We start from the raw sequence: 10,594 nt of genomic DNA on the forward strand, positions 1-10,594 counted from the left end.
GGTGTATTTAATTCTTGTTCTGATGAGTGGAATAAAAAGCAAATTTTATTTTAATTTCTGCATACAAATGAAGTTATTCTGTATAAGCTAGACTTGTTGAAACAAGGACTTCACAGTGTAAGACCGAGTGAGATTGGGGTCTCCATTCCAAAGTAATGTAGCAAAGTGGTGGCTGGACTTCTCAGTGAGGTGAGCATGATCAAAAAACAAATAATCTTTAACATCTTTGCATAACTCATATTCTTTCAATGGCTCCCTTTTCCCACCACAGCTTGGTATTCCTCTATAAGGACCACTTCCGCAACATGCCGTCTTTGCTTCTTTGAAACCTTAAAACATGCAACAACATAAATCTTATGCATGTAAGTATTTGTTAATGTTGTAGAAGGGCGCTAGGCGCTAGTCGGGCGCCCAGGGGGCGCCTAGCGCCTAGAACGCCTAGGCGGCTGATTAATCCGAGTATGTCGTCTCTATTTTCCCACTCAGGGTTAGAGATTGTTGGACAGAGTTGTTAGATTGTTATAATCCCCCAAACTAGTCAATTGCATATGTTAGAGGGTTAGTTGAGTACATGGTTGGAGAAATATAGAAGAGGAGTAATCCGAGTAGGCAAATAAAATCACTCGGCTGAGTTGAACGTCAACTCGGCCAAGTTGGGCATCGACTGAGTCGAGTTAGGTGCTCGACTTGGCCGAGTTAGGCGCTCAACTCAGCTAAGTCGGCCAGTTGACTAAAAGTCGTCTAGGGCTGAAATCGCCTCGGCCTAGCTAGGAGCGTCTATGCCGATTTTTACAACATGCTGCAAATTGGGAGCTGGGGAAAAGATTAAAAATACAGTAACATACCATATCTAGATGGATGATGAATAATGTTAGTGATGGCTGTGAAGAAATCGAAATAAGAATACTTAAATCCATGTAATGTGTTGTCTAGTATGGTGAGGTGTTTTAGCAAGGCCTTATTGTGAATCTTTGCCAAGTCTTGGAGTTCCTTGAAGCATCCACTGGTGTTTTTTTGTTGAATGTTGAGAGCCCTAGTAGATGGTGTGCACCCTAAAGGTATCACAGAAAAAATGACAAATTTTCTCCCTCCTTCCTTGTATATTTCCTGTCAAAATAGATTAAGATAAATACGATATATATAATGCTGGCTGGTCATATATATGCTTGTAAAAGGAGTTGATACCAATTTAGTTATTGACTATAGATTTTTTTTTTAATTTTTTAAATTTAGTTTTAAATGCCTTTTGGTGTTTAATTGAATCCTCGACTTTGATGATTTTATCTAATTGAGTCCTCGTTGATTAGAATCAAGGACTAAATCAAGAAAAATCACTTTAATCAATGACTAAATTGGATATTAACCACTATAGTCAATGACTAATTTGATAATATAAAACCGCTATAGCAAAAGACTAAAATAGGTATTAATAGAGCGGAAATTATCACATTATAGTTATAAATGACTCAATCAGGTAAAACCATCAAAATCGATGACTCAATCAAGCACACAAAAAGACGTTTCTGACCAAATCGAGAAAAATCAATATAGTCCATAATTAAATTGAGTATTAACTTTGTGGTCTAATGGAACCAAGGTTGCACAGGTTGTGGGTTCAAGCCTCAGTGGAGGCAACATTGACTCTTTATGCTTTAGTAGGTTGAGAAAGTAGTTATGAACAGATACTACATTGTAATAGAGTTAGATCAGTAGCATTAAAAAAAAAAAAGTACATTTAATTTACGAGGATACCTTGATGACATTAGTTAAATTACGAATGACCATGTCAACATATTGGTGATGAGTATATGAATGAAAGATGGTGGAATCTTTGGTAAAGGGGTTGAAGTAGTCATTGCTGCCAATGCTAAGCATGTACACAGCACTGGACAGCAGTTTGTTTGATTCATTATCACCCAACTTCCCCTTCAATTCTTTTGCAACATTCTTGAAATATTCCACTTGTGTTTTAAGATTAATCACCTGCCATGCATGCAAAAATCAAATTAAAAAATTTTCAAGAGTTCAATTCATGTACATATAAAAACATTTGGTCCTAGATTTATAGGTAGCAATTCATTTGTATTCTTTTTTTTTTTTTTTTTAGAACATCATCTCCAATTGCAGTATTATTTTGGCATGACCATCTTTTGTCTTTTGTCAACAAAATTGTTGAAATTTCATAAAATACAAAGACATTTAGGTCTTCAATTATGATTTTTTTTCAAGAAAATAAAAATAAAGATATAACAGGTGGTCAACCCACTTTTTTTTTTTAAAAGATCGAAATGTCATGATATTTAACGACATTTCAACAATTTTGTTGACAGAAGATCAAAAATAATCATGCCACAATAATATTAAGACCAAATGAGGAGTCGTTATTGCATGGACCATGGTCCATACAAGACCAGTTGTGTGGGTCTGTGGGCCACAAATAAAAAGTACATTAATTGTGTATATAAAATACATTATTTGAGTACTAAGAGTATAATATTTTATATACTATCAAATAATGCACATTTACATTGTACTTTAGCATATTAAAAATGTACATTGTATTTAGGAAAAAATACATTATTTGAGTATTGAAAATATATTATTTAGTATAATGTACATTCAATACACAAATAATGAATTTTAATATATTAAAAATGTATTTTTATGGTTCACACAGTGTTGTGTGGATCATGGTCAACATAAAAAGTTGTCGCATAAGCATGGTTGAAAAAATCGTTATGCACCCATTGGGCGCAGGCAGGGATTAATCGGCGCCTAGGCGCCTGTGTGTTTTTTATTTTGTTTTTTATTTTTAAAAATTTGTTTAAAATTTTTAAATTTTTTAATACTTGATAATTATAAATTATTTAATACTTTAATAGTTAATACTAAAATAATAAATATTAACCTAAAAAACATCTAGAGTTTGAACAATTTATGATTATTTTGCTCAAAACGATATGGTTTTGAGTGAAATAACTCATTTAAAAAAGAATGAAACAATAGTTAATTGGCCGACTAGGCGACCTAATCGGTGCCTAGGCGGCCTAGTCGATGCCTAGGAAGCCTAGTCGGCGCCTAGGAGGCCTAGGCGGCCGCCTAGCCAGCCAACCACTTAGACCACCGATTATGGTGATACGCTAGGCGGCCGGCCAGCACCTAACGCCTAGGTGCCGATTAATCGGTGTCTAGGCGGGATTTTTGCAACATTGCTCATAAGAGATGGTTTTGAAAAAATGATTAAAAGTGGAATGTCACTATAAATCACTGACAAAAAATAAAATTAACTCAAAAATAAATTATTGGACATCATAAATATCGACGACGCACAAAACCAGAAAAGGTTTCAACAAGACTGCCAGCGCCAGCTGATGCAAAGTTGACTCCATTAATAAGCCCAAGTTGCTCGGTCTGGAAATACGCCGGAATTAAAGGTAATTCTGCAAACTCGGCTGTGCAACCAAACATAACACGTAATTAAGGGCGACATCAATCAGTGAGTTACGTTAAATTAAAGTACACAGACATTGATCGTGCCTGCTAAATAGTTGTTAGCTAATTGGGTTAATGAGTTTGACTGTTGTAACATTAGCTGAATGTAGAAAAATGTTTGGTAAATTAACTGGTAACTGATAGCTGATTACATGTAAAATAACTTTCTTTAAAAGCTGATCGAAAAAGCAGCTTTGAACAACTTTTTTGTATTTTAACATTTTAGAGCAATAGACTCTTACAATCAAACTAATTAACCAAGTCAAACGGCTAATAGTGACCAAATAAATCAAAATTGACTGATAAATTATGTTACCAAACAGGAGCATTGTAAGCTTACCAATAAAATCTGGGATGAGACGACCATCAGAAAACCTGCCTGTTGGGTACTTGAAAAATGATTCCCCATAGGGCGGAAAATTAGCCTGGCTATAAGTGGTAGTGTTGATGTAGTTATTGTTGCCAGGATCGAAGATTGAGTCTCCAAACACAAAGAGAGCTACATGATAATTATGATGGGCTAAGGAAATGATGTTCAATGGAGGAGTAGCTAAGCTGCCAAGCAAAGCCAAGGCAATAATGACGACATAGGAATACAAACTAGCCATTTCAAGGGTCGTATGTAGTTGAGAATATATATTAATGTTCTTTAAGGACGATCGAATTTATAATGCGATTAGCAGAGGAAGTTTGGGTCAGACATGAAGGGGCTGTATGTAGTTGTTTTCTAGATGCATCGTTACTGTAGTGTCCTGAACATGTGTTCCAGCGACGGCTTTGATTAATCAACTAAGAAATTAAAAATCAAGTTTGACAGTCGATTTTAATTTCTTGGGCTGAATAATATATACATATATAATTAATTAATGAGTTAATTTTATTTTTTGTCTTACATTTATAGGTAGCAGTTCACTTTTAGTACCTTTTTATCGAAACATCTCTTTTTGATCATATCACAATAATATATACTAGAACAAAAATGAAATGTTCTGATAAAAAAAAAGACTAAAAGTGAACTATCACCTATAAATTTAGGACAAAAAATAGAATTAACTCTTACTTAATTATAATTATTGGGAGTATTAATATGGGTTAATACCAGAATTAATTAATAGAAATAGGTGAGTAAAATAAATGATTATGAGTGAGTCTCCTGTGCGAACATCTTAGGGATCATTCTTTGTGAAACGGGTCAGTCAATATGAAAATGTAATACTTATGAGATAAAATGTAATACTAATAAAAACAAATTAATTATTTATTACTTATAAAGAAAATGTATATATTAGTTTTGAGAAAAAATGTAATACTTTGAATAACTAGTTATGAGAAAAAAAATCAATTTAAAAATTTAATACTAATAAGAGATAAATTATTATTATTTTTTTTGAAATAAAAGAGTTAATTCATTAATCATACGATGAAAAGTTTACAAAAAGATCGATGGAATAATAAAACATTCTTACAATCAGACATTGAAAAAAATTTCCAATGCTACACGAAACTTGAATCGCTGACTGTTTTTCAAGATTGAAGCTGAATTCGTTTGGAGAACCAGAAGCTTCTTTGATATTGTTAATGATTTTGCTACTTAAGTCTGACTCTATTGCGGCTCTTCTATCCATAGACAATATCTCCATTAATCTGAATTGCATATCAAGGTTCAGATCTTCTTCGGTGCTCGGGATGAAGCAAACATACTCCATTATCAGATAAATTGTTTCACCTTATGAAAAATGAACTCGCCAAATAAATGAGAGGAAAACTCGCTAAAGACACGAGAGGAAATAACTCACAAATGAAACGAGAGGAAATAACTTTAACAAAACAACATATGAAAATCAAATCTAAAACAGCCAAAACAAATCCTAAACACCAAACCACTAACTAATATGTGTGTGTGTGTGTGTGTGTATATATATATATATATATATATATATATATATATATATATATATATATATATATATATATATATATATATATTATTTATTGAACCGCTGAAAAAAGGTAAAGAAGCTTGGATCTGGAGTTGGAGATGGCGAGGGACGGTGGTGAAGGAGGAAGAAACGTCGGTGAGGGGCCGAAGGAGATGGTGGCGGTGGAAGAGAGGCGGGAAGAGGTGCCGGCAACGGAGAAGAGACCGAAGGACAGGTAATTAAGAGACGGTCGGAGTAGGGGAAGAAACGAGAGGAGATCGGCGTCGCCTCCAAAAACGAGCGGAGGCGGCAACCGATCAATGGAGGATGAAGGAAAAACCTTGCAGAGAGAATATTAGGTTAGGAAGAATAAAAATCTAGGGGAAGAGAAAAAATAAGAGATAAATTAATTGATTGTTTTTTAAGGGAAATTGATTGATTGTTACTTATTAAAGAAAGTGCAATATTTATGGGGAAAATGTGATACTTTTGATGAACAATGTAATACTATTAAATCAATGTGTGTTATTGGGTTTGAACTGTTATGTATGAGGAAAATTGTAATACTTAATCTTGAGATATAGTATTTTTTCTGAGATATAGTTAGGGTTGACCGCGGTTCCGGTTCCAGTTCTGTAAATGGACAAATCGAAACCGAAACCGGAACCTTATAGTAAGGTTCCGGTTGGAACCGCCGGTTCTAACCGGATTTATTTAAAAAAAAATAAAAATAAAATAAGCTATAATTTTTAATTTTTTTCGGTTTGGAACTGGTTCCGGTTCCTTTTCATCTCGAACCTTAACCGGAACCATATTGGTTTCGGTTAAGAACCGGAACCGCACAGACGGTTCGGTTCCAGTTTTGGTTCAATAGTGCACGGTTCGGTTCGAACCGAACCGTGGTCATGCCTAGATATAGTATAGTACTTAAGAAAAACACGACTCGTCTCCCGGATGAAGGAGATTTTGCCCATGATTATTGTAAAGAAAATTGTATAGATCAAAATATTGCATTTAGGGTTCATTTAGAAACTTGAAAAATATTTTCCTGAAAATGATTTCAAGAAAATAACTCATTTTTAAAAAAATATTTTAATTTTCTTGTGTTTGGCTGAATGTTAGATTTTTTTTTTTTGTTTGGCTCAAAGTTAAGAAATTGTATTTTTTCTGCTTGGTCCATAATAATAATAATAATAATAATAATAATAATAATAATAATAATAATAATAATAACAATAATAATAACAATAATAACAATAATAACAATAATAACAATAATAATAATATTAATAATAATAATAATAATAATAATAATAATAATAATATGTGTTGATGGTGGTGGTTATGGTGGCAGTAGCAGTGCTGTGGTGTTGGTGTTGGTAGCAGTAGTGATGTGTAGGGGTGGTGTGTTGGTGGTGGTGTTGGTGTTAGTGTTAATGTTGGTGGTAGTGATAATAGTGTTGGTGGCGGTGGTGGTGATGGTAGCGTTTGTGGCAGTGGTAGTGTAGTGTGTTAGTGGTGGCGATAGTGGTGTGGTAGAGGGTAGTGGTGGTGGTGGTGAAGGTGTGGTAGTGGTGTTGGTGTTGGTGTTAGGGTTGGTGGTGGTAGTGGTGTTTAGGGATGACAATTCAACCCGCCCTCGACTGGGAAAATCGATTCCCGCCCCGACGGGGGTGAGTTCGGGGAATTTTTTCGAGGAACGGGGGCGGGGATGGGGAGAATTTCCCCATCCCCGCCGGGGACGGGGACGGGGATGGGGAGGGCATTCCCCGCCCCGACCCCGACCCCGACCGCGATCCCCGTCCCCGTCCCCGCCCCCGATTCCCCGTATAATATTATTATTATTTAGTAATTAGTAATTAGGTTTAATTATTTTTGAAGTATTTAGTAATTTGTTTTTATTAGGAATTATATTTTTGAAGTATTTTGATTAACTCAATCAATTTATATAATAGCAATAATTACGTACTGCAAATAAAGATATGTCTGAACTCTGAAGTCTAAACACAAGAATTAGTGTACTGTAGTGTAGTGTTATATTAACATATAATGGCTTTATATTGGTAGCATGAATGAATGAATGTATGAAGGTTTTCCTTAGTGGTGAAATGCATGCATGTTATGGTGTAATACTGTAATGTACAATCAGAAGCAACATATTGGGGAATAGATAGGTTGCAAGAATCATACATAAATAATGCTTGCCCTATAATTCAAAAAAACGGGGCGGGGATTCCCCGTCCCCGAAAAATCCCCGCCGGGGAACGGGGCGGGGTTGGGGAATGGGTAGCCATTTCGGGGACGGGGACGGGGACCCCATTCCCCGGCCCCGCCCCGCCCCGTTGCCATCCCTAGTGGTGTTGGTGGCAGTGGTGGTGATGGTGATGGTGTGGTTGTGTTGTGGTATGACAATGGTGTTGGTAGTGGTTTTGTGGTCGTGGTAGTTGTGGTAACAATAATAATTTGGAAACTATCTTAAAAAAGAAGTGAGTGAAGAGAGAAATGGAAAATAAAGAATTTGAAAAATGTCTTCCGACAAAAAACTACGAAGACATTTTTCGCCAAATTGAGTTTTTTTTTTTTTTTATCAGAATGAATATTTTCTTTTGACTTCATTTTTCCTTTTAAGTACCTAAAATTAGAAATCCAAAAAGTAACATCTGAAAGTCATTTTTCAAGTTTCCAAATGAACCTTTAGTGTTCAAGTTTTGTATAGTGTGCAATGAACACGATCACCTTTGGTTGCATTGCTTACTGACCTAGTGACCCACCTTGAATTTTTCACTAGATGCAGGAACCTAGCAGGTACAATGAACTACTCTAAGTGAGAATGTCTCAAATGACATCGATCTCGACAAGCCAAGTCTAATATCCCAAATCAACGAGCTCGCAAGCATGAGTCTTGAGATCGTCTGAGATACATATCTACTCTTAATCCCTTACCTTGGGTAGTCATGGGTGACTTTAATGATTTGCTTGATCCTGGGGATAATATGGGTAGGGTGGCTCATCCGAGGTTCTTGTTTAGAGGGTTTAAGGAAACGGTGACTGATTGTGGGTTGGTGGATTTTTCGTTTGGAGGTTACCAGTATACGTGGGAGGGGGGGAGAGGGGGTCAGATAATTGGGTGCAAGAGAAGTTGGATCGAATTCTGGTTACGAATGGATGGGGTAGTTTGTTTAGGGGGTGACGACCACTTCTATCCGGTGTGGTGGCAGTGATCACCTACCTTTCTTGCTAGCTAGTTCCGAATCAAATACAGCAGAGGGGGCATAGGCGGTTGTTCTGTTTTGACCAAACCTGGATTAAGGAGGAAAGGTGTCGGGAGGTTATTGAGTCTATGTGGGTGGGGGCGTCGGATCAATATTGAGGGTAAAATAGAGGGTTGTGGAGTTCGGCTAAGGACTTGGGGAGGGAGTTGATGGAGAGATTTTCGAAGGGAGGTTGAGAGGTGGCGTGCTAAGATGGATGGGTTGAGGGGTCGTAGGGATGTTAGGGGAATGCAGGATTTTGACGAAGCTCACAAACTGTTTATGGGGATGTTAGATGTAACACCCCCCTAAAACCATGCTATTTAAAGCCTTAAAACATGCAGATATCTTAAACCAAAACATCAAACACAACGGAAGACTGAAAGAAGAAATATATAAAACAAAGGAAACAGGGTGCTATGCCACGCTCACCCAAGGGTGAACGCACAGGCTAAATCTACATTGTTTAAAATCTACAACCATCAAAACAAAGTACTAGGTCTAGATTGGCTCACAGGCCACAAAACATAAGAGGGGAGCTATACTAGCTGGCACTAAACCGCGCACTCGTCTAAGCATTACCTGAAAGAAGCATATAAAACATGGGACGACGCCCGGTCAGCGAATAATGCTGGTAACCCATCAATACATGTGAAATATCATACATAGATAAGATATAAGTTTGTAAAGCCATTTTCGGAACAGAATACATATATATAAGTCCAAAAACCAAGAGTAATAGTCAACACAAGACTCAACACTCTCAACAAGAACATGGGAACACATCCCAAGACTACAAAGAACGACAACGACTCACAAGAAGTCTCAAGGTATAATCTATCATCACACAATAGATTAATACCCGACATGCATAACTCAAAGGAATAAAGACACAACAAACGGCAACACATGCCTTTGTGACTACACACGTCACAAGAAGAGAACTCACAACAACGGCTACACAAGCCTTCATGACATCACCCATCACGAGTTGATATGCCTTCCTTATGCCCAGTTTCAACCTTATGGCTACCCCCAACCTTATGTCTAGTTCCAACCTATACCTCCAGGACCCCTGTACACCAAGTCCAACCTTTTCCCTCTGAGGACCGTCGTCCCCTCTCTAACAGATCTCCAACAGAACCACCGATTTCATAGTACACGAGGGTACCGATTTCACACACGACAACACATGCCTCGGCAGCACATGCCTCTCCCATAAACACGTGAACCTTACACAAAGGTCACAACTCCATAATCATGTCATGACCACCACGAGGACCACTGCAATACCTTGGTGACTAGTGTCCCATACCACTAATCGTGCAATCCAGGTAAAGCCACACACACATCACACCACAACAGAAATTAATCAACGGATCACAACGAAAATATGAAACCATACAATCAAGGAATGGATCACAGTCCAACAACAACAACGATGAATAACACAAGTTATCATCAACCATTAAGAAGGTACAAACAACACACACGCTAGCATTTAAACACCGAACTAGCATGCTTATCAAACGGGTAAACCAAACGTAGTTCCGAAGAACACACAAGACCCATCACGGTTCAACGAAACACAATGTTGAACACTTAGCACAATTCAAGACACCAAAACCTACATGAATACCTACCATATAGTTCTAGACATACGAAACATCAAGAAGACACTCAAATAGTTCCACAAAAGAACATCGGGAAGTCAAAAGACCAAATACCGAGTCAAAGGAATCACGGAGAACAAATCCTCCAACATCCATATACTGTACCACGCGGGTGAACCCACGGGTAAACCCCTACCCGCGGTTCCGCCCGCGGGTACATAACCCACAAGCAACCTGTACCCCGCGGGTGGGCGACGGGTGGACCTCCTACCCGCGGGTACACACCTGTACCAAAATAAATCCCTTAGGGGATTTTCAT

General features: G+C 37.4%; 1 protein-coding gene across 1 annotated transcript; it reads right to left on the minus strand.

Moving 5' to 3' along the window:
* Positions 1 to 53: 53 nt before the first annotated feature.
* Positions 54 to 4,133, minus strand: LOC109163884 (GDSL esterase/lipase 1-like). The gene is made up of 5 exons (XM_019312601.1): positions 3,833 to 4,133; positions 3,331 to 3,452; positions 1,753 to 1,983; positions 846 to 1,107; positions 54 to 329 (listed from the first exon to the last, which is right to left on the minus strand). The coding sequence occupies exons 1-5, from the start codon at positions 4,098 to 4,100 to the stop codon at positions 88 to 90; spliced, it is 1,125 nt and encodes a 374-aa protein (XP_019168146.1). The 5' UTR covers positions 4,101 to 4,133; the 3' UTR covers positions 54 to 87.
* Positions 4,134 to 10,594: the final 6,461 nt, after the last annotated feature.

Source organism: Ipomoea nil, unplaced genomic scaffold (assembly GCF_001879475.1).
Source record: "Ipomoea nil cultivar Tokyo-kokei standard unplaced genomic scaffold, Asagao_1.1 scaffold3047, whole genome shotgun sequence".
Lineage (NCBI taxonomy): Eukaryota > Viridiplantae > Streptophyta > Magnoliopsida > Solanales > Convolvulaceae > Ipomoea > Ipomoea nil.